This window comes from Aegilops tauschii, chromosome 6, assembly GCF_002575655.3.
Source record: "Aegilops tauschii subsp. strangulata cultivar AL8/78 chromosome 6, Aet v6.0, whole genome shotgun sequence".
Taxonomy (NCBI): Eukaryota; Viridiplantae; Streptophyta; class Magnoliopsida; order Poales; family Poaceae; genus Aegilops; species Aegilops tauschii.
This window is the reverse complement of record NC_053040.3, coordinates 13,950,204-13,975,318: the sequence shown is the minus strand read 5'-3', so window position 1 is coordinate 13,975,318 and position 25,115 is coordinate 13,950,204. Positions and strand designations below refer to the sequence as shown.

The following is a 25,115-nucleotide window of genomic DNA, read 5'->3' as shown; positions in this document are numbered from 1 at the left end:
ACATTACTAGAATATTAGCACAGCAGTTGCAGCACGCACACGGCAAGCAAGCATGAACGACTTTCCTTTGAAGAAAGAAAAAGAAAGCGAAACAAAAAAAATAATCCGCGTTTTCATGTGGGTATCAGCGAGCAGCCAGCAGCAGCCATAGCCGAGTCATGTTGGCGTTAGCAACGACCATCACATCACATCTTGTACATTTGATATTTTTGATTGAAGAACAGTCGCCTTTATACAGTTTACAAATTGCCCGAAGCCAAACAGCGAACCCCAACACCAGCACCAACACCAGCTTACTGGCGTTAGCGCAACGATGAGCACCATACTCATCGCCATATCATCTGTGCTGATGCTCTTGGCAGCTGTGCTGCAAGCATTGGCCGCGGACTCTGGAGCCACCCGAGGGATCTTGCACGTCCCTTCAAATGGCTCCCTAGCACATTGCATCCCAACGTGCGGGGACGTTGACATCTCCTATCCCTTTGGGATAGGGGCCGGCTGCTTCCGTCAAGGCTTCGATCTCACCTGCAACCACTCCAGCAAGCATCCCAAGCTCTTTTTAGGCAGCAGCACTGTCCAGGTCACTTACATCGACTCCAGCTACGGCATAGCTTTGACCCCTATAAGCTTCAAGATTGCAACAAGCCCAGGTACAAATGCCTACAACATGACATGGGAGTCCCCTGCTAAAGGTATTACTCTCGCTAGTTATAATACCTTGTACGTAGCTGGTTGTGATTTCGACGTCACCTTGTTCAAGTATGGTACGGGAGACATGGTTGGTTCTTGTATGAGTAGATGCGCCGGCAAGAAGGCACCGACTGGAGGGTCTTGTAATGGAATAGGCTGCTGCCTCATCCAGTTACCAAGGAACCTGGCAGGCTTTCGGGCAAAACTTGTCAGCACCAATACTACTGCAACACAATCAGATTGGTTGCACCCTGGCATCACGGCTTTAGTGTCAAGTGATCAAGCTTATTACAGATATAATACAACCGATCTTTTCTCCAGTTGGACAAATGCAAGCATGATTGATGATGCGGAGCTTAGAGTTGCCATCATGGACCAACCAAGCTGTGAAAGTGCACAACTGAAGAACGAAAGCTATGCCTGTAGCAACGGTAGCAGTTGTCGGAATTCCTCATCCGGTGGTTACCAATGTGTCTGCTCTTCTTATAGCGGAGGCAACCCTTACATTTTAGATGGATGCATGCAAGGTACTTCCGGCCCTACACTTTCTCCATAATGAGTTAAAATTCCCTTCTATTTAGCCTTCATCCTCTTGTTCTTACATTTTATGTCTATCTACTGTGTAGCAGATTATAACCCGAAGCACAAAGAACACTGTCATGCATCATGTGGACCCATTATTGTTCCCTTCCCCTTTGGGCTTGAAGAAGGGTGTTTTGCAAATGAAAAATTTCATCTTAATTGTACATCTGGCAATCTCACAGTCTCTGTCTCAGAAGGTGCACACTATCAGGTGACCGGTGTCTCCCTGGAAGACGGGACTCTGACTGTTAGCAATATGGTGAACGGAAGTAATGAAAAAGAGGCAATAATAATCCAGACTGAAGATGGATATGGAGTGGAGTCACCTATGGAAGATCAATTTGATTTCTCTATGGAATACAACATTGTTATAAAGTGGGCGGTTGCCAATTTAACATGTGAAACAGCTATGCAAGAGGATACTGAGTATGCATGCCGCAGTTCCCAGAGCTATTGCCTAAACGTCACCCACGGGGAAATATTTATGGGATATCGTTGTAAATGTTCCTCAGGATTTCAAGGAAATCCGTACGTCAATGCTGGCTGCACAGGTCTGATCCTCCTCATCACCCTTTATTGTGCACTAATGTTTCTCTCGCACCTACAAATATTTAGAAAATGAGAAATATTAATGTATATATTTCATCTGTGAACTCTCTAGAAGGTATAACATCAACTGTGAAACCAACAAACATAAGTTCCTCAACTTCGAAAAGTGGATGGATCTAGTCCTTTGTGCCGTTTTAGGTTTTGGGTGGTTTCCTGCCGACGTGGACACAATTTTGACTATTCACTAAAACAGGAAACGTCACCAGGTTTTGACCGCCATGTCAATTGAGTGACCCAAAGGCGCTCCCCCCCTCTCTCTCTCCAGAGTGACAACGTTGATGGTGACATACGCAACAATGGTGATTTAGGCAGTAATCGCACAAGGAATCCCTTGGCTGGGTAAGAAGATGATAATCTCATCCAGCTCAAGCTGCTCCCGTGGGTTATCCTTGCCACTACTACAGGAATTCTTAGGAGTAGAGGGCGGGAAAAGCCCAACAGTGGCGGGTGAGACTTCCAGGGGCGCCCGCCACTGACCTCACACCACTGCTAACATGGCATCAGACTGGCACTGGTAGAGACTCTGGGGTGGCTGGCGGGCAGAGGTACTCATCACTTATGGGTGTAATAGCTGTGGCGGGTTGTTACAGCGCCCGCCACTGATGCCAGTCACGAAAATTTAAAATTTCGCAGCCACAACAATATTTATGCTACCATTGCTGCATTTTTCATACAACCCATATCAGAATACATTGATTTCGACAAGATACTATGAAATATTGCTGGATACATTAACCACTAGCTCTAATTGTTGTCAATCGTCACTACAAATGCCCCAACTAAATATTCCTAGCTAGCTAGCAACCATCACATAGTAGGCAAAACACGATTGACGGTACAAACATCCAATAGTTAATTAGTCCTGATCATGACAAAGTACAAGGACCTACTCCTTTTTTTAGGATAAATTGAAAAGAATAAGACAACCCATGCATCTCCATGGTGGAGCACAGAGATCCACCGATCTCCAATTTCTGGTCTGCACTCATTCAATATTTGCCGCCATTCATCAATTTTGAGGCGTCCATTTGGTGTGTCTGCAGTCGAGTATGTGCCTTTGAAATTGGTCTTCTGATGGCAAATAATTGTCATCTCACCTTTCACATCTATTGTTGTAGGCACAACAACTCGTGAGAGCTTCTGTCGAAGAACAACGTAGTAACATAGTACGTAGGATAGTTTATTTAAGATGGACTAGTGGTACAATAATAGTATAAAATCATACCTTGCATTTTTTATGAATGTTGGTATTGCTGAACTTGTGGACTAATGGCACGTATGGTGTACTATTTGGACCAGCTCCTTAAGTTTCCTTTAACGACTCTACATCATTAACGAATGAGACAAGATAATTCTTCTCCTCCCAAGTAAGCTCCTAGTCAGCGGTGTAATAGGTCTCGCCTACTCTATTCCTTCTTTTTATTTGAGATAGAAAATAAGGTGTAAATTTTAAATAAAATGTTAAGATAGGAGTGATTAACAAATATTTTAAAATTAAATTACTTAATTTTTTTAAGAAACTCACACGAAGGAAAAATAGGAATCATGTCCAATTCCACCCAAATGTCTTGATGAGAATGAGGAAATGTGTCTTGAATGATGCAAATAACGAAGGTTATACTCATACCCTCCTCCCCGGTTTTTGCAACAAAAATATGTGTGATCTACTTCATTGTAGATTCTAGCTTCGAAAATAAAACCATGTTTCGTCTTTAGGTAAACAATCCTCTCAGCCACGCCATCTCTGTCTTCGAAATGTAGCTTCTCTAGGACAAAAAAGCCTTCATAGCAGGGGATGCACTAGTCGAATTGTAAAAATAAATAGAAATTACACATTAAAACAAAAATCTTAAGACATGTTTAGTTAAGAAGGAAATATGTAGAGAAATTACCCTAGAATATTTTAGCCATCTATAAGCATTAGAGAGATGTACCTATCATCCTCTAGACGAGGATCGTCGCACATACCCCCGTTGTCAGAATAGTAGTGGCACTCGGGGATCCCATCGAGCTCATTACCATTCATTAGTTGTGTCCATAGATGGAAGACTTAAAATCAACAAAAAAATAACAGTAGTAAGTATGATCACACATTACCAACATTGTGTGTGCCGCCGCCTCAGCGATGTCGGACTGTTGTATCTTGGCCATGTTGGGGTTTTGAATATGGGCCGCCCAGTTGCTAGAAATTGAAGACAATATGAATCACAAACACATAAAGGCAGTGGAACACTAGTTGACAACCTGAAATTAAGTTCATCTCCGTCATAGCAACATGAAATTAAGTTCACACACATTGATCATATAGATCACATAAAGGTAGTGTATCAGTAGTTCACAAGCAAATGGTCAACTCCGTCAAGAGCTCTCCTCGTCTCCAATCATCTTCGTGATCTCGGCTAAGGCGGTCTTCGCAGCTTCGGAGGCTGTTTGTACAGTCTTGGTGGATGCTCGCCCACTCTGAGCAGTTGCTGCGCCAAGATGGTAAGATTCTATATTTCTGTTGGTGTATGTTTCAGCTCTCTCGGTTTTTTTTCGAAAAGGAGGAAACCCCCGGCCTCTGCATCTGGACGATGCATACGGCCAATTTATTAATTATTAACACAAGACCTTACAAAGTTGTACAACAGTAAGACCAAAGCCACCATGTTCGCAACCTCTGTCGCTACTCCTATCTAACTGATGAAGGGGCGCTGATGGTCTGGACCTAATACCAAACAGACCTCACAGTCAAACCTAACATCTAAGACCTGAGGTCCCAACCAGGACGCCTGCCGGGTATGGGCACCCACCAGTCCGGCGTGCTCTTCAACCAGGACCCCTGCCGGGAAATTAAGTTCATCTCCGTCATAGCAACATGAAATTAAGTTCACACACATTGATCATATAGATCACATAAAGGTAGTGTATCAGTAGTTCACAAGCAAATGGTCAACTCCGTCAAGAGCTCTCCCCGTCTCCAATCATCTTCGTGATCTCGGCTAAGGCGGTCTTCGCAGCTTCGGAGGCCGTTTGTACAGTCTTGGTGGATGCTCGCGCACTCTGAGCAGTTGCTGCGCCAAGATGGTAAGATTCTATATTTCTGTTGGTGTATGTTCCAGCTCTCTCGGTTTTTTTTCGAAAAGGAGGAAACCCCCGGCCTCTGCATCTGGACGATGCATACGGCCAATTTATTAATTATTAACACAAGACCTTACAAAGTTGTACAACAGTAAGACCAAAGCCACCATCTTCGCAACCTCTGTCGCTACTCCTATCTAACTGATGAAGGGGCGCTGATGGTCTGGGCCTAATACTAAATAGACCTCACAGTCAAACCTAACATCTAAGACCTGAGGTCCCAACCAGGACGCCTGCCGGGTATGGGCACCCACCAGTCCGGCGTGCTCTTCAACCAGGACCCCTGCCGGGTATGAGGCCGCCGCAGCCACGTACCATCAATCCATCTTCAGAGCTGTACTGTTGCATGAACCGTGCCAGGTCTCTCTGCCATCGACGCCGCCACGACGCCAGACAGCGCCACCATCCTGCGCTCGTCCATCATCACACGCCCACCGGCGAAACCCCCACTGCTCCATGCCGCTGAGAATCGCCGTTGTCAACGTGCCAGATGCCACGCCGCTCCTCCGACGCGAACACCAAAAACAAGAAACGCCCTAAAGATACAAGGGGCACTCTGCACAACATGAAGCCGCCGCGAGCAGCTGCAGAGAACCAGCCGGCGGCCAAAGCCCCCACCTTCATGAGCCCACACCCGAGTCCTAGCTCCCCAGGCAACGCCTCCAAGGAGGAGATGACGCCCATGGCGCCACCGCTGCCCAATCCAGGCCGGATTTTGGGTTTTCACCCGGGAGAGGACCGGAGGTGGCAAGAATAAGGACCACGACACCGCCTTCAGGAAGGATGCGTCGCCCGAAGCCGACGCCGCTGTTGAGCCGAACTAGCCGGCCTAGGGTTTCCCCCGGTCCCAATCTGCACCACCATCCCCAGAAGCACCGGAACCAGCAACATCCACCGGCCTCAAGCGCAAAGGGGAAGGAGCGGGAACGAGGGAGCAACAGGCCTCCAGATCTGGCGAGGACGAAGGCCCCCGAACTACCGCCACCAAGCGCCGACTCCCCACCACCCGAGCGGTCGAGGACGCCGGGCAGAGTCCCCGCGCACACCGTCCAGGGCGTGAACGGCGGCGCCGAACCAGCAGGGGCCGCCGCCCCGTGGATCTCGGTGCTACTAGATTTCTCTCCGCATAGGAGAGCGCAATCACCATGTACCCTCGAGGCGGAGTCTATGGCTGTAGGAGTCATAATGAGGCATCTTGACTTCTCCCCTAACTCACCTTAGAGAACTTGACATTTGGATAAACCACAATTTCATTGAAATCAATTTTATAACAAGGTATAACTGGTACAACAACAATCAATGTCTTCCACGGAAAAAAATCGATATGACCTTTGCTAGTAATTCGACATATTGAGTGCCAGAAGTTTGGTAAAACGGAATTTAGTCAACGTTTCCCAAAACATTGGCACTCCTTATGAACACTTGCATCATGAATATACCTCGTACAAAATTTTACTTGTACACAATATGCTACGCCCAAATAAACTTCATCTACAGTAAACACTATCTAATAACTAGTACAAACCATTTCTAGTATTAAAGTTTCTAGTATAAGAACAACAATACTCTACATCTAGAATAAAAGAGAGAGATCTAGTTATCAGGGTGGACAGAGACGATGGAGAGGTTGAGGACGATGGGAGCGGAAGTTGAGGGCATCCGAGATGTGGAGCACGTTCGAGTCCTCAAAAGACGAGGCAACGGTGAGGGCAGGGACATTCGAGGTGGTGTCGGACGACGAGGGCGATGATGTTTGATGTGGCGGCGTGCTCCCCGATCCGCCGGCGTATGGGACGAGCGACATCGCTGCGGGCAGGATCGCAACAAAGCTCTGTATACCAAGTGTTGGGCAGCTCTCTCTCTCTCTGGACGAAGGTAGAAGAAGCACTTTTCTTGCGACCAACGCCCGCGCCCCAAACGCCTCCGCTTTCTTGTTATATACGGACGCGTACCACACGTAACAAACGGATTACAAAGCCGGCTTTGTAGCTAGCCTAGGCAGCGCAATACCCACGCAAGACATGCTCACCCCAGCGCACGAATGCCTGATGACTCGGTTTCCCTCAACGTGAGCCGCTGCTCATCCGCGGGACCTGGGCACCATCGCGCATAGTCAGCGCCCGCTGCAACGACCCATTGCTACATGACCTAGCACTACTGTGATGGACTCGGACACGAGCCAAACTCACACACGCGCCCGCGCGCACACACACCATGACCAGCCTCGCGGATCCGACCTGGCGCACCAACGCCGGTCGCACCGCCACGGATCCGACCTGGCGCACTGACACCGGTCGCACCGTGCTCCGTCACGGCTTATTCCCAACAAAACCAAAGAAGTTCTTTCTCAATCGCCCCAGAGGTACTGTTCACCCTCTCGTCTTGGCTCGAAAGGCATCTTGGCATCGGACAAGAGAGATGTTAATCAAGAGCTGGAGAGGTGCCAGTCTCTGAGACCCCTGGTAACCAAAGAGCATGACCACCTAGCAATGAGTTGAGGGCTAAAGTCCCGGCCTCCGCGTTGCTTGCTCCGAGCGACTCAGGTACGAGCCCCACCACTCCCAGCCTTGGTCCCCTCCATCTCTACCGTCCCGCTCGCCACCGCCTCAATAACACCTGATTGGTGCCGACGCCGGAGGATCTCTGTCTTCCAGCCCAACCCCTTTTCTCCTAGCTTCGGTTCCCGGGTGCATACTACTCTGCATGTGCGGTGGTTTGCTGTTGAGGCTCCCTATGTGCGACAGGCCTGGATCTGGCCATGGAGACTCGGCTCACTCGGCTACGTGCACTAGATCCATGCCAGGACTCGTGGTGGTGCCCCTAACTCACCAGATTCCCCCATATGGGTGGAACTGGCCTTTGCCTCCCGACTGGCCTGAGCGCGTCGTATGGCGTCCCTGATGCTAGATGCCCTCGGCAACTCGTTCCCCAGCTTCCTTGAGGCGTCGTTGAGGTGGTGGCTGCCGGCTTGGGGGTGGTGATCCGGATCCGATCGGTTGGGTTGTGGATGCAGATTGGGATGGAATCCTTATATGTCTCCCTGTCAGGCCGCTCTGGTGGCCCTGCATGCTCTGGCATCCTCGCACAGCTAGGGACGCTATGGCAGTTGGATATGGGGCTTCAGATCTGACAATGGTGACTCCTCAGCTGCAAATTATGGACAATTAATTGACGCACAGGATGATAGTTGGATATGGCGCTTCCGATCCGATCGGCTTTGTCGAAAAGCTAGCAATGACTCACACCCCACCGACTACACCGCCACAGACCAAGGACACCGGAGAGCACCTGTAAAGAAAACAGGAGCAGCCACAGAGGAAGGAGAAACAAGGACATCAAGAAGAGACCATGGGCCGTTGAGCAACAATAATAAATGACACGGCCTCTGCTTCCGTACTGCATTGCGACAATCCCCCATCATTCCAAAACTGCCAGTGGAAATGAAATCTTATGAAAACATAGTTTTTACGGTACATCGTACTACATGAAATAACGAGTAGTATATAGTTGATCCAACGCTTAGTACGGTCTGGTCGGAATTTGGGAAAGTGCAGATTGGTAATTTCCTATATGAAATAGGTTTATTTCCATGTTTTAATCGTAATTACATACAGAAACAATCCCATAAAAATAGATACACAAACAAAGGGGAACGACATGCCATCTCCTCGACGGCACACACCGCGCACAGGTCATCCGCCATCCGATGCCGTCAGCCCGCCTCAGCCAGCCAGTACGACACACGCTCTCAATGTGCGTCACGTCCAAGTCCTACGCCATCTGACGCCGGCGTCAAAGTTCTACTGGCCGCACGCCTTCGATAGCAGCAATCAATCACACCAGCTTGCCATTACCACCATTGAGCCAATGATTGTACTACTCCATCGTCCAACGGCCGCTCTCATGGTTGAGCGTGAACCGTGAATGATATGATATGTACCTCCAGTAACGCAGCCTACCGGTGCTGACTTCATGGGCCGGTGCTTGATATGCTGCTTCAATTCTGTTCCCCGTGTCATGTGCACTACGTGTGTGTGTTTTGCAGTATTATGCTAGTAGCTCAGATCGATGCAGCGATTAGTTTGGTACATGTCAGGTAGCATCTGCACGAAGCATCCACCTGCATGTCTGCTTAGGCGCTAGCGCTCTACGTTTGCCGTCTCCTCATCCTGACGGAACTGATACTTATATTGCCGAAAAGTATTCGCAGCATCGTCGAGGTCATGGTGTACGTCAACAACTAGGAGGCGGCTTCATGGGCCAGAGCTCAGGCAAGTCGCTGAACTGCAGGCGGCGCCCCAGCTCTCCACCAGAGCCGGCCTGTGAACTGCAGCAGCACCTCGTGAATCAAGTAAATCTGCCTCTCGGGTGGGAACGGGGATGGTATCACCAGCTCATCCCAATCGCTATGGGAAAAATCCCCGTCCCCAGGAAGTCTGAGATTGATAAAACAATGAACTACCTAAAATGTCCCTAACTACCCAATATACTACCAGAAATTAGATGAGGTATTGCCTTATTTGGGCCGTCCAACCACAAAAATAAACGGTCCATAATTGACTTGAGGTACTCACTCCATTCCCTTATACAAGGCCACTATGGAAAATACATTTTGCATCTATACAAGGCCACTAACAGTAATCGAGGCAAAATTTAATGATGTTTCCTCGTACTGGCAACTTATTTAATACTTGCATGCACGTAGTCATAATGATATTGCGCTACTTTCTTCTCATTTCTTCCTTGCATGCATACAGATGTATTAATAATCCCGATTGAAGAGAAGAAAAGTTGGCTCGGAAAGCAGTCATTAAATTTTACCTTGGTACCGGTAATTTGAGTTTGTGGCCTTGTATAAGGGAATAGAGGGAGTAACGTAAAAGGTCTCGATAAAAAACAACTCTCTACGAACCATGTAATGTGACTACCCTATGTCTCAAAGAAAAGTGATGTGACTACCCTATATTTATTCAAGAGAGAGTCAAACTGAACGTTAGAAATTTGCCTACTCCCAAGTGGCAGATTGAAATACCCAAGAGCAAAAAATACCTCTGGTAACCAGGAGCTCATCGTTTGATTGATTGATTGAGAGAGAGAGAGGGAGAGAGAGAGAGAGAGAGAGAGAGAGAGAGAGAGAGAAGAGAGAGAGAGAGAGAGAGAGAGAGAGAGAGACTTGTCGAGTTTTAGAAGTTGAGCGAGTACGGTTTGCAGGTCTAGGAATTGAGGGACCATTATTTCTACATTTTCAGACTAGTTGTGGGACAAAAACTATGCTTTTCAATTTAAAAGTTATGAAAACATCACGCAAACCTGAAGGAGTTTCAATTTATGCATTGAGATCATACGAATTTAATCTGACATTTTTTAGCAAGTAGTAATAAATTAGCCGCCAATACATAACTAATGAGAGTTTTCTACAGATATTGATGAATGCACACTACCAAACTACTGCAATGGGACATGTCAAAATTCTTTTGGAAACTACACATGCTCAAGTTGCCCACATAAAAAAGAGTTTGATCCGATAAAAAGGCAATGTGTTACATCAGCGAAGCAACACAATATTATTTTGGGTAAGTCATAGCTACCAATATCTCCTCGTTGCAATTATAATTAACCAAATGCAGAGTGGCTCAAAGAGCGATGATTAAATGTAGGTATTGCAACTGGAACTGGATGTGGCCTTGCCTCCATAATTATTGCAGTCTGTGTAGTTGTATTTGCCAACAAGTGGAAGAAAGGAATCCAGAGAAGAATCCGACAAGCACACTTCAAGAAAAACCAAGGCCTACTCTTGCAGCAGTTGATCTCAGATGAAAGCGCCACAAACAAAACAAAGATATTCTCCTTGGAGGAACTAGAGAAGGCCACCAACAACTTTGATGCCGCTCGTGTTCTTGGTCGTGGAGGACATGGTACAGTTTATAAAGGGATTCTATCTGACCAAAGGGTGGTGGCTATTAAAAAATCCAAAATTGTGGAGCAGACTGAGATAGACCAGTTTATCAATGAGGTTGCTATCTTATCTCAAATCATTCATCGCAATGTGGTAAAGCTCTTTGGTTGTTGCCTCGAATCCGAGGTGCCTTTGCTGGTGTACGAGTTCATATCTAATGGTACATTGCATGACCTTCTTCACATTGATGTTAGTGCCAAATGCTTGTTGTCATGGGATGACCGCATTAGGATTGCAGTAGAAACAACAGGAGCACTTGCTTATCTGCACTCGGCTGCTGCAATACCAATTTTCCACAGAGACGTGAAATCTTCTAACATACTATTGGATAGCAGCTTCGGTACAAAGGTTTCTGACTTTGGTGCTTCAAGGTCACTTTCCCTCGATGAGACTCATGTGGTGACTATTGTCCAAGGAACATTTGGTTACCTAGACCCAGAGTATTACCATACCGGGGAGCTAACTGAAAAGAGTGATGTGTATAGTTTTGGAGTAATACTTGTAGAACTTTTGACAAGAAAAAAGCCAATTTTTATCAATGATCTAGGTGCAAAACAGAACTTGTCCCATTATTTCGTTGAAGGATTACAAGAGGGAGCGATCATGGAAATAATGGATCCACAGGTTGTCAAAGAGGCAAACCCGGAAGAGATTGATGATATTCTCTCACTTGCAGAAGCTTGCTTGAGACTCAAAGGAAGAGACAGACCTGCTATGAAAGAAGTAGATATGAGGTTGCAATTCCTGAGAACGAAGAGGCTAAGAAAATGCAATATTCTCCCAGCTAGTCATGAAGAGATTGAGCCTTTTTTATGCCCAAAGGTTGGTAATTCCGATGCACCAATGAATGTTGTCAATGCTGGTAATTCAACATCAAAAGGCACATCTAGTTGCTATAGTCTAGACCAAGAACTTTCATCCTCGGTCACATTGCCACGATAAGTATATATGTGCAGTAATACAATCGCGTCCTTCCTCGTATTCATTTGAATTACCATTTATTTCCTGTGGTGTCATGTTACATAGTTCCCTTTAGACGAGAGTATGTAATGTAGCTCCGCTTCTTAATATTTGCATAATATATTTGTAGCTCATGTCAATTGTGTACAATTACCTCACATGTCAATTGTGTACAAACGAATATGCTTGTAATGAATAACTTAAGGTACATCATTGTACTTGAGTTGCGATGGTGGAGAAAAACATATTTGTAGCATTTTCAATAAATTTTGTCTTATCAATTTGTCGTGGATATAATCATGACAATATATACTACGAGGGTAGGAATATAGAGGCAATCGTATCTAGCAAATAGTATAGGTGCGAGTACACACACAAAATTATATTATTACGGGCCCTCCCAGTGGAGGTAATACCCTACTCCTATGGTGCTCTTAGATCTTGGCATAATGTATGATGTTTTAATGCTCAACCTTCAGCCCAGTGCTTCCCTCCCGGCTTATATAGGGTGCGCTAGGAGGTGGTACATAATGGTCAAGAGGTATCCTAGGTAGCCGTTGCCTGATGGCACAGCCGACTAATACCATCGTCTCCCCAACCAACTGTTGGGTATTGCCTATCAGGCGGCTCAGGATCCGACTATTGGGACCTGTTGGGTTGATGGCGATGTCCCATGGCCCATGGTCTCCTTGGCCGGCCCTTTGATGGTCCATGGGCCTCTGGTGGGCCATTCATATGCTTGCTCCTATCCCATAGTTGTAACCTTAACGGTAGCCCCCGGGTCAGTCTAGGTCTCGCTGGAGAGGATGACTGTCTACTCGCGCCACTGGCGAGGATTTTGGCTGTTCGACGGGCTTGAGGTCCGATTGAGAGACCTCGGCAGACTCAGTTAGTTCATGGCCTCGTAGGGCGAAGAGGTTAGCAATTTGGTAGAAGACTCGGTCATACCCATTATTCAATCTCTTACAAAGAGGACGGCTCATGGTCCATCCGTCCTCCGATACACGGCAAGCAAGCATGTACGGTCGTCCAACTTACACTTGTACTCTGACCTTTTCAACCCGATACTTCCACCTTCAAACTAGAAGCAAGACTCATCGTAAAAAAGGTCGTAGCAGATGGTGTTCTATTTGAGAATTATATACAACTAAGACTCATCCCCAAAAAAAAAAAAAACACTAGAACTAAGGCAGTCATAGAATGTGATATTTTTTTGAGAATTATAGTTATTGATATCAAGGTTTTGGATTCCGAATGGAACATTTTTTTCGAGGGGGGCGGTAAACTCGGTTACCACGGTAACAACGAAATACCGAAAAATTCAAGCAAAATTTAAAATTCAAATTTGAATTCAATTTTTTTAATACCAGAATACATAAGTTTGGAACATAGAATATACTGTTCACTGGTACTAGCTCAGTGGTAACAGGTTTGCTCCACTCCATCCATATGCAGGTCGCGAGTTCGACCTTCGCACGCACATATTTTTTGTAGAAATTACCTCATACTGTGTGGCGTGCATTCTTCAAAAATCAAAGAAGTGCGGCCGGCTGTACTCGAACACATGGCGCCTGTTGCTGGACCAGGATCGTTACCACTAGGAGACGAGTAGGCTTGTTTTCGAGGTAGAGACATGCCTCATTTAAGTAGACGTTAGGAGTTTAAAGTCAAAAAATTCAAAAAGTTCGATTTTTTTTGCTCGAGATACATAATTATCGAGGGGTACCGGGAAACGCGGTTACCGGGCGGTAACTGAATTTACCGCCCGGTACCCAAAACCATGATTGATATTGACATGTCTAATTAAATTATGATCGTCTAGGATAGGGAAGGAATAATTGCAGGTGTAGAATCGTTTACTAGTGAGTACATGTGGCAATTCACAAGTCGGCAGTCTTGCAGATTTTTCACTTGACATCGAATCTGCGTTTTCATGGGGCTATCAGCAAGTCGGGTTGGCATTTGCAACGAGCATCACATCTGATGTGTGAACAGTGGCCCGGGAATTCCTAGCTACGTTTACATTTTTTATTGACACTATAGTTGACCTGTAGCTAGCGTGGCCTCTATACAGTTTACAAATTGCGCCCAAGCCAAACACCCAAACCCAGCACCAACACCAGACAGACCAGACTACCGGCGCAGAGCAACGACGAGCACCATACTCATCGCCATGTCATCAGTGCTGATGCTCTCCGTAGCTATGCTGCAAGCATTGACCGCAGTCTCTGGAGCCGCCGGAGGGATCTTGCAGGTCCCTTCTAATTACTTCTTGGCTAACTGCATCCCAAGGTGCGGAGACATGGATATCTCCTATCCCTTCGGTATAGGGCCCGGCTGCTTCCGTGAAGGCTTTGATCTCACCTGCAACCACTCCACCAAGCATACCAAGCTCTTTTCAGGCAGCCAACTACGGCCAAGTTTTCACCCCTATAATCTTCAACCTTACAACTACTGTAAAATTGTGATTCAAATTATACCGTATTGGACCAGACGTAATACCAACGGTGTGGGCCTTTGCATTGGTACCGACGCGTACGAATACAACTCATTTACTTGTCCTCCAAGGACTCTTATGTATTGCCCTCATATATACTCTATGTAGTCGCACCTAAAAATGTCATGTCATCTCGTGCTTGTAATACTCCTCCATCATAACTATTGTGTTTTCGTGCGTCCGTGGGTTTTTTCCCTGAAAGATTTCCACGTAAAAATGTGTGCGCTCTCTTTATTCTCGTTTATCTAACAAGTGGTATACAGAGCCAAGTTTGCAGATACGAGATTTGAGGCGAGAGTTAGGGTTGCGTTGGGAGATTGATCAGATTGCTTTTTCGGCCGAGATCGCCGACCGCTCCAGCAGATTCGATCTGTACCGCAGTCAATCCCGAGACAGACTCCGCTGCGTGGGTTGCAGATCGATGTGTTCGTGGTCGCCGCGACTCCCGAGGAGACGAAGCCGCTGCAGCGCACGCCTGATCGATTTCTACCCGTACGAAGTATCACGTCATTATCAATACTAGTACTCGCCGGCCAGAAGCAAAGTACTAGTTTAATTAAGCTCAGATCCACTACGTGAACTACTTTCACGTGAAGCCATATCAGTTTTTGGTCAAGTCTCCTGTTTGCTACATCCACCCAAAGATCATACCAGGTGCTATTTACTCTGTTCTATTTGGTCCGCATATTAATTTCGTGAATATTTTTTCTACCGGCTTGTACTACTTTGTATACACAGATTTATCTGCTCAAGGCTTTCAAGAAGTATGATCTTCCGCTGCTGGATCGTGACACAAGGTTTATCCTATGGCAAGTCAAGATGCGGGTATTGTTGGCACATGCCGACTATGATGAAGCACTGGATAGTTTTGCGAAGCAAAGGGTTCAGAACTATACTGATCATGAGAAAAGAAGGGATCGTAAGGCTTTGTCGCAAATTCAACTCCATTTGCATAATAATATTTGCAGGAAGTTTTGAGCGAGAAAACTGCCGCCACTTCATGGTTAAAGCTGGAAGGGATTTGCATGACAAAAGATCTCACCAGCAAGATGCATATTAAACAAAAATTATTCCTGCACAGGTTACCCGAGGGAGGTAATGTTTTGAATCATATTTCAGAATTTCAAGAGATCATTTCTGATCTAGCTGCAATGGAGGTTAAGTATGAAGAGGAAGATACTGCTTTAATGTTACTTTGTTCACTGCCAAGTTTTTATATCAATTTTGGAGACACCATATTATACAGTCGTGACACTCTCACGCTTAATGAAGTTTATGAAGCTTTGAATTCTAAGGAGAAGATGAAACTAATGGTGCCTCATGATGGTTTGAGTTCATCCCAAGCCCAGGGATTATCTGTCCGTGGAAGGACAAAGGAGAAAAACTCACATAATGGAAACAGAGGGAAAAGTAAGAACGACTACAGAGGCAGGTCGCAATGCAGAGACAAGAAATATTGTAGATATTGCAAGAGAAACGGGCATGACATATCAGAATGTTTCAAGTTGCTGAACAAAGAAAAGAGGAAAGGTAACAAACAAGGTGAAAATTTTGCTAATATTGCTCGTGATGATATTTCCGATGATGCTCTTGTTGTTATTGCTGGATGTGCTGAGACCAATGACGAGTGGGTACTTGACACTTCATGTACTTTTCATATGTGCGCGCATGGAGATTGGTTTACTACTTTTGATTCTACTACTACTGTTGGTTCCGTTTTAGGTTTTGATAATTCACCATGCAAGATTGAAGGCATAGGTTTCGTTCGAATCAAGATGTTTGATGGCACAATTAGAACTTTGACACATGTTCGGTATATTCCGAAGATGAAGAGAAATCTTATTTTTATCAGTGCTCTTGGTGCAAAGGGGTACAAGTATTCAGGTGGAGATAGTGTTTCGAAAGTCAACACAGGTTTCCTTCTTGTGATGAAAGGTGACTTAAGTTTGATTAACGGTCTTTATTACCTTCGAGGTTCTACCGTTAAAGGTAACGCGACTCTAGTTATTTCAGAGAATTCTGATTGTGATGCTGCTAACCTTTGGCATATGCGTCTTGGTCATATAAGTGAACTTGGTCTAGCAGAGTTAAATAAGAGAGGTCTTCTTGATGGATATGAAACTGGCAAATTGAAATTCAACACTTCGACTCATACAACTGAAGGTATTCTTAATTATGTGCATTCCGATTTATGGGGACCATCTCGCAGAAAGTCACTAGGTGGTGCTAGTTACATGCTGACTATTATTGATGATTATTCGTGAAAAGTTTCGCCTTATTTCTTAAAGCATGAATATGAAGCATTCTCAACATTTAAGGAGTGGAATATTATGTTTGAGAGACAAACTGAAAAGAAGGTAAAGATACTCGCACTGATAATGGTATGGAATTCTGTTATAAGCAATTTAAGAATTATTGCAAGTCTGAAGGCATTGTCAGACATTACACCATTCCTTATAGTCCTCAAAAAGATGGTGTTGCTGAGCGTATGAACAGGACCATTATTTCCAGAGCCTGTTGCATGTTGTCCAATGCAAGTTTGCTTAGGCGTTTTTTTGCTGAGGCTGCTTCCACTGCTTGTTATCTCATTAACCGTTCCCAATCTATTGCTCTTAATAAGAAAACTCCAATTGAGGTATGGTCTGGTTCACCTGCTGATTATTCATAGTTGAGGGTTTTTTGTTGCACTGCTTATGCTCATGTTGATAATGGAAAGTTGGAGCCTAGGGTTGTTAAGTGCATCTTTCTTCGTTATAAGTCTGGTGATAAAGGTTTTAAATTTTGGAATCATGAAACCCAGAAGACTGTTATTAGCAGAAATTTTATCTTTAATGAATCTATTATGTTACATGATGTTCCATCTAGTACTGTTCCTATTGAGAGTGAACAGCAGCCTACTGTTCAGGTGGAGCATGTTATTGATTCCGGTGATGCATTCAGTAAGAAAAATGTTGATGCACATGATGAACCCGTCGTTGATGATGAACATGTCACTCCAAATCAGCCTATTGTTCCACCCAGTTGGAATCTCGCACGTGACAGAGTATAATGAGGTATTGACTATAATGAGGTATTTTCTTCCGTTGTGAAGCATAGCTCTAATCGCATTTTACTTAGTATTGTTGCCATGCATAATTTTGAGCTTGAACAATTAGATGTTAAAACTCCATTCTTACATGGCGAATTAGAAGAGGTCATTTATATGGAACAACCTGAAGGTTTTGTTATTCCTGGAAAAGAAAAGCTTGTCTGCAAGTTAAAGAAATCTCTTTATGGATTAAAACAATCTCCTAGATAGTGGTACAAGAGATTGACACCTTTATGCTCTCTCAAGGTTTCAAAAGGTCTAATTATGATAGCTGTGTTTATTTGGAAACTGTCAATGGTTCAACTGTTTATTTGCTCCTTTATGTTGAGGATATGTTAATTGTTGCAAAGAGTATGTCAGAGATTAATGAACTAAAGAAGCAATGGAGTAATGAATTTGAGTTGAAGGATTTGGGTGTGACAAAGAAAATACTTGGCATGGAAATATCCAGAGATATACCATCTGAAAAGTGAATCTAATTCAGAAGAGATATATTGATAAAGTTCTTCGTCGTTTTAATATGCATAATGTCAAGTCGGTGAGTAATCCGTTAGCTGCACAGTTCAAATTATCATCAGCTTTATGTCCGAAGTCAAATACAGATTTTGATTACATGTCTAGAGTTCCCTATTCGAGTGCAGGTGGTTCACTTATGTATGCCATGGTTTGTTCTCGTCGAATTTATCATATGCATTGAGTGTTGTCAGTAGACAAATGGCTAATCCTGGAAAAGAGCATTGGAAAGAAGTTCAGTGGATTTTTAGATACCTGCAAGGTACTTCTAATGCTTATTTACAGTTTGGAAAAAATAGAGATGGACTTGTTGGTTTTGCTGATTCTGATTTTGCTGGTGATTTGGATAGGAGAAGATCACTCACTGGTTATTTTTTCACCATTGGTGGTTGTGCTGTGAGTTGGAGAGCAAGTTTGCAGTCTATTATGGCTTGTTCCACTATTGATGCCGAGTATATGGCTGTTTCTGAGGCATGCGAAGAAGCTATCTGGTTGAGAGGTTTATACACTGAGCTTTGTGGAGATTCATCTTTCCCTACCGTATTTAGTGACAGTCAAAGTGCTATATATCTTACAAAGAATCCAATGTATCATGAGAGAACAAAGTAGGTTGATGTCAGGTTTCACTATATTCGAGATGTTGTTGCTGAAGGTAATTTGAAGGTATGCAAGATAAGTACTCATGATAATCCTGCTGATATGATGACAAAGCGAGTTCCTACCAATAAATTTGAGCTTTGCTCAGGCTTAGTTGGTATTCTCACTAGTCTTATAGACTTTGACGCACAAGGTGTTTATGCTAATTTGGATGGAGTTATTTACTTTCTTCGACTACTGGAAGGAATGTTTTGTCCAGCCTGTTTGGTCCAAACAGTTCAGGCCCATTTACGTTGGAGAGCAGCCCATGGTACCAGCCCATCTGTATAATATCATGTCCCAGGAAACTATAGTCAGGCTACTTTTTGCTTTGCATATATACTAGAAGGTTAGGCGCGCTTTGTTGCGCCGTTTGTTGGGTTTCTAAAAAAATACTCACTATGTTTAAAAATATAAGGTGTATTACTTTTTTGAAAAGTTAAATCTCTTTAAGTTTGATAAATTTGTAGAAAAATCTATGAAAATCCATAATATCAAATCAGTACCATTAGATTCATCATAAAATGAATTTTTGTGTATTTTTTGTTTAGTATTGTGGGTGTCAATATTTTTGCTTCCAACTTGGTCAAAGGTAAAGAAATTTGATTTTCCAAAGAACTAATACCCCTTCTATTTGGCATTGATTGAATACTTAGTTTGGCAGGTGAGGGAGATGATGGTAATTTTCATTTATAATGCGGTGATTTGGTGTGCCTTTCGTATTGTGATTCTGTATATACCAGTAATCAACTCATATTTAAGTTGAAAAATTTCGGCGTCGGTGGTTGCATGTACTATATTGGTACTACAGTATCACATGGTGGCACTTTTTTTAGGTGGTGGGAGGGTGATCGGGATTAATATGTTTTTATATGACGGTTGCTAATTGATTTGAAAAATCATTGGCCTGATTAAAATTGTAAATAAAATCCAAAATTAAATACCTTAATCGAATGAAAGAGCTTCAAAATCGGGGAACGTAGTGAATTAAAATAATTGAATGGGAGAGCTCATCGAGAAATTATTGACCCGGTGAAAATTAGGTGGCCCAAATTCTAAATGAAGACCTCAATTATTTGTGAGACCTTAAAAATTAAGAAGCATACACTAGTAGAAAAAGGGTCAAATGTCAAGCACATTAGTGTCGGTTTGCTTTTGAGCCGGCACTAATGTGTGCATAAGTGCTGGTTCCAACGGCTAGCCAGCCGCTTTCATTAGTACCGGTTCGTGGCCGACCTTTAGCACCGGTTCGTGCCACGGACCGGTACTAAAGTGAGTGGTGGCAGGATGTTGTCAGTCCGGGGCCCCTCCAACACCTTTAGTACCGGTTCATGGCACGAACCGGTGCTAAAGGTCGTCCTACATAAACCCTTCGTCCACCCGAGCTCGCTCTGTTCTTCCCCTTTCCCCTCTCCTCTCTGTTCTTCCCCTCTTCCTCTCGAGCTCATCACACATTTTGCCCAAAATTTGTCAAGATTTGAAGGCCCCCATCCATTCAAATGATCACAAAGGTTAGCAACTTTGTCCTTTCATCTCCCATTGCTAGATTAGCTCTTGCAATGCTTTGTATAGTGATTAATTTAGGAGTTTAGTAATTTGGTAGAAAATATATGTGCTAGTATTTGATTTATATGCAATTTGTGGTCAAAACTAACACTTAGTTTCCATACGTAGGTGTGGTTTACTTAGTGCCTTCTAAATCTCCGTCGTAACCACAGTCGATCGCCCGCACCGTTCCGTCGCCGGCAGCACCTTGTGGTGAGCCTCTTGTTCATGAATGTTTTACATTACCAAATTGATGTTTGTGTGATTTGGATATATAGTTACTCGTATAATTATCTTACCCGTACGTTGTTTGTTATACATAGTGCCATGGTTTTGATATTTGTCCCCGTCGGCCCTCGTCCTTGTTATGATTCGGATGTGGTATATTCTCTTTTAAAACTAGTTGTTGCATTTCGTGTTTATGACAAATTATGCCCATCAAGTTGATATAGATATTTTTGTCTAGGAGGTTTGTGAACCAGAAATTCCAACCGACCCTATTGTCGAGAGGTTAAATTTAGTTGAAAGAGAAAACGAGTATTTGAAAGAAAAATTGAAAAGAATTGAGGGGGAGAAGATGGAATTGGAGTTGCATGTTGCCGATGTCGTCGATGATTACAAGATCAAGATGGAGAAAATGCGCTTGAAGATTAGAAAGATTAGAAAATATACCATTGATAGTGAGGCTTGGTATCATTATGTTGTTGGATCAATTGTTACCTTAGTTGCGATCTTGATCGCATTTGTTGCTGCATTTAAATTCTTTAGTTAGAGAGTTATTTGTTTGTTGCATTTAAGTCTTGTATGAACTTTATGTATGAACTTGTATTAATTTGGTCTATTCGGTGTTGTGTAATGAAGATGAGTCGACAATGGATGTACGATGACCGATGCTCTCCCGAGTTCATTAATGGCGTGCAAACTTTTCTGCTTGCGGCTGAGGCAAACAAGCGGGCAGATGGTTTTATGCCTTGTCCATGTTTAGTCTGTAAGAATGATCACAATTACTCTACGTCAAGAACCATTCACGTCCACCTGTTTAAGTCCGGTTTCATGCCCCACTATAATGTTTGGACCAAGCACGGAAAAAGAGGGGTTATGATGGAAGACAATGATGAAGAAGAGGACGACGACAACTATCCTAGCCATGGGTTCCCTGAATACGATGATACAACAATGGGGGAAGAAGCTAAGCTGGCAATGCGGGAAGAAGCTGAAGAAGAGGCATCAGATGAGCCCGCTGATGATCTAGGTTGGGCCATTGCCGATGCAAAGAGAAACTGCGCAAGTGATTTGGAGAAGAAGAAGTTGCAGCGCATGTTAGAGGATCACAAGAAATTGTTGTACCCGAATTGCGAAGCTGACAAGAAAAAGTTGGGCACCACACTGGAATTGATGCAATGGAAGGCAGAGAATGGTGTATCTGACAAGGGATTTGGAAAGTTGCTGGTAATGATAAAGAATATGCTTCCAAAGGACAACGAATTGCTCGAGAGTACGTATGAAGCAAAGAAGGCTGTTTGCCCTCTAGGGTTAGAGGTGGAGAAGATACATGCATGCCCTAATGACTGCATCCTCTACCGCGGTGAGTACGAGGATTTGAACGCTTGCCCGGTATGCGGTGCATTGCGCGATAAGATCAGGCGCGATGACCCTGGTGATGTCGAGGGCAAGCGCCCCAGGAAGAAGATTCCTGCCAAGGTGATGTGGTATGCTCCTATAATACCACGGTTGAAACGTTTGTTCCAAAACAAAGAGCATGCCAAGGCGATGCGATGGCACAGAGAAGACCGTAAGAAAGACGGAAAGTTGAGAGTACCCGCTGACGGGTCGCAGTGGAGAAAAATTGAGAGAAAGTACGGGAAGGAGTTTGCAGATGACGCAAGGAACGTATGGTTTGGTCTAAGCGCAGATGGCATTAATCCTTTTGGGGAGTAGAACAGCAACCATAGCACCTGGCCTGTGACTCTATATTTGTATAACCTTCCTCCTTGGTTGTGCATGAAGCGGAAGTTCATTATGATGCCAGTGCTCATCCAAGGCCCTAAGCAACCCGGCAACGACATTGATGTGTACCTATGGCCATTAGTTGAAGAACTCTTACAGCTGTGGAATGGAACAGGTGTACGTGCATGGGATGAGCACATGGGGAAGAATTTGACCTAAAGGCCTTGCTGCTCGTGACCATCAATGATTGGCCTGCTCTCAGTAACCTTTCAGGACAGACAAACAAGGGATACCGCGCATGCACGCACTGTTTGGATGATACCGACAGTATATATTTGGACAATTGTAGGAAGAATGTGTACCTGGGACATCGTCGATTTCTTCCGAGCAGGCATCCCGTAAGAAAGAAAGGCAAGCATTTCAAAGGTGAGGCAGATCACCGGACGAAGCCTCGCCACCGTACTGGTGCTGATGTACATGATATGGTCAAGGATTTGAAGGTAGTCTTTGGAAAGGGTCCTGGCGGACAACCTGTTCCGAATGACGCTGACGGACGCGCACCCATGTGGAAGACGAAATCTATATTTTGGGACCTGCCCTATTGGAAAGATCTAGAGGTCCGCTCTGCAATCGACGTGATGCACGTGACGAAGAATCTTTGCGTGACCCTGCTTGGCTTCTTGGGCGTGTATGGGAAGACAAAAGATACACCTGAGGCATGGGAGGACCAGCAACGTATGCATGGAAAAGACGGCATACATCAGGGTCATGCCGGCTACGCTCTTACCAAAGAAGAGAAGGAAATCTTCTTTGAATGCCTGCTCAGTATTAAGGTACCGTCTGGCTTCTCGTCGAATATAAAGGGAATAATAAACATGGCAGAGAAAAAGTTCCAGAACCTAAAGTCTCATGACTGCCACGTGATTATGACGCAACTGCTTCCGGTTGCATTGAGGGGGCTTCTACCGGATAACGTTCGATCAGCCATTGTGAAGCTATGTGCATTCCTCAATGCAATCTCTCAGAAGGTAATCGATCCAGAAATCATACCAAGGTTAGAGAATGATTTGGTGCAATGTCTTGTCAGTTTCGAGTTGGCGTTCCCACCATCCTTCTTCAACATCATGATGCACGTCCTAGTTCACCTATGCGAACAGATTAACGTTTTGGGTCCTGTATTTCTACACAATATGTTCCCCTTTGAGAGGTTCATGGGAGTCTTAAAGAAATATGTTCATAACCGTGCTAGGCCAGAACAAAGCATCTCCAAGGGCTATGAAAATGAGGAGGTCATTGAGTTTTGTATTGACTTTATTCCTGACCTTAAGCCGATTGGTGTTCCTGAATCGCGGCATAAGGGCAGACTGGATGGAAAAGGCACGCTAGGAGGGAATCAAAAAATATGTATGGACGGACATTCTCTCACTGAAGCACGCTACACAGTTATACAGAATTCCGCCTTGGTGGCTCCGTATATGGACGAACACAAGAATTTTCTACGCCCCAAACACCCAGAGCGGTCTGATGACTGGATTACACGTGAACAAACCAGGAGTTTCGCCGGCTGGTTGCAGACACGTACCATGCATGACGCCTCTATTGAAGATGACATGTACTCGCTGTCCCAGTTACCATCTTCGAACATAATGACTTTCAAAGGGTATGAGATAAATGGTAATACATTTTACACGATCGCCCAAGATAAGAAGAGCACCAACCAAAACAGTGGTGTCCGCTTTGATGCAACAACCAAGACGGGAAAGGAAACATATTATAGTTACATAGAGGAGATATGGGAACTTGACTATGGACGTGGTTTGAAGGTCCCTTTGTTTCGGTGCAAATGGGTCAATATGACACGATATGGGGTAACAGAAGACCCGCAGTATGGAATGACAACAGTGGATCTCAACAATCTTGCGAATGCAGACGAACCATTCGTCCTAGCTAATGATGTGGCACAGGTTTTCTATGTGAAGGATATGTCTACCAAGCCGAGAAAAAGAAAAGATAAGGAAGCGAATGCATCATACGATGAGCCAAAGCGCCACATAGTTCTTTCTGGGAAGAGAAACATCGTGGGAGTGGATGACAAGACAGACATGTCAGAATATTATGAAAAGTTTGATGAAATTGCTCCATTCACAGTGAATATTGACCCGAGCATCCAGTTAGATGATGAAGATTTTCCATGGCTATAGCGCAAAGGGACATACGCGAAGAAAAAGTTTCACACCCAAAGATCTGGGATGTGATCGGCTTCACTATCATCACTTTCTTCTGTGTTTCACATCCAGGAGTGAATCTCTGTAATAGTTAGGGTAGTTATGTGTTTTGGCATTTGAAACGCGAAGAAATTTTATGTGCAAACAAATTCTTTCATGCATTTACTGATTTTTTTCAGCTAAATGACCCTGAAATTGAAAAGCATTTCAAATGAACTCAGAAAAGGTTGAAAGTTGGCATGGTATCATAATTTCACCAACATAGCATGTGCAAAAAAGTAGAGAGGGTTACCGCAAAAACTGGATGCACTTCGTGTATAAAATGGACAATCTCTTTCGAAGTATCAGGGTTTCGGACAAAAACTCATCCGTTACAAAGGCATTTCATTTTTTAAATAACCTAAGCATTACCAAATTGAATATAATGATAAAACACACTAATATTAAACATAAGAAAAGAGAATCACTGAAAATCTATTTTTAAAGTTAAGTTATTCACAAACTTGTGATTCACACAAATTTCAAATAATTCAAAATGTAAACTATTCAAATTTGTAAACTACCGGCACTAATAGAAAGCTTGTAATTTTTTGTACCTAAAGCAAAAATATTCACAAAGAAACTCTAAATACAGCAAAAAACAACTCAAAAATAAATAAAACAAAAATAAATAAAGCAAAAAAAAATAAGAAAATAAAAAAGCCCGCCTACTGCGCCACAGCGGCCTGCATACGACTAGAAACTCAA

At 44.0% G+C, this 25,115-nt stretch overlaps 2 protein-coding genes across 2 annotated transcripts; both read left to right on the top strand.

Annotated features, from left to right (window-relative positions):
• Nucleotides 1-271: 271 nt before the first annotated feature.
• Nucleotides 272-1,894, top strand: LOC109784679 (wall-associated receptor kinase 4-like). Its single transcript, XM_040391675.2, has 2 exons — nucleotides 272-1,217; nucleotides 1,320-1,894. Exons 1-2 carry the CDS (start codon nucleotides 314-316, stop codon nucleotides 1,892-1,894), a joined length of 1,479 nt encoding a protein of 492 aa, XP_040247609.2. The 5' UTR covers nucleotides 272-313.
• A 5,321-nt stretch (nucleotides 1,895-7,215) lies between these two features.
• On the top strand, nucleotides 7,216-12,477 carry LOC123494412 (putative wall-associated receptor kinase-like 16). The gene is made up of 2 exons (XM_045230254.1): nucleotides 7,216-7,363; nucleotides 10,659-12,477. Exons 1-2 carry the CDS (start codon nucleotides 7,216-7,218, stop codon nucleotides 11,897-11,899), a joined length of 1,389 nt encoding a protein of 462 aa, XP_045086189.1. The 3' UTR covers nucleotides 11,900-12,477.
• The last annotated feature ends 12,638 nt before the right edge of the window (nucleotides 12,478-25,115 follow it).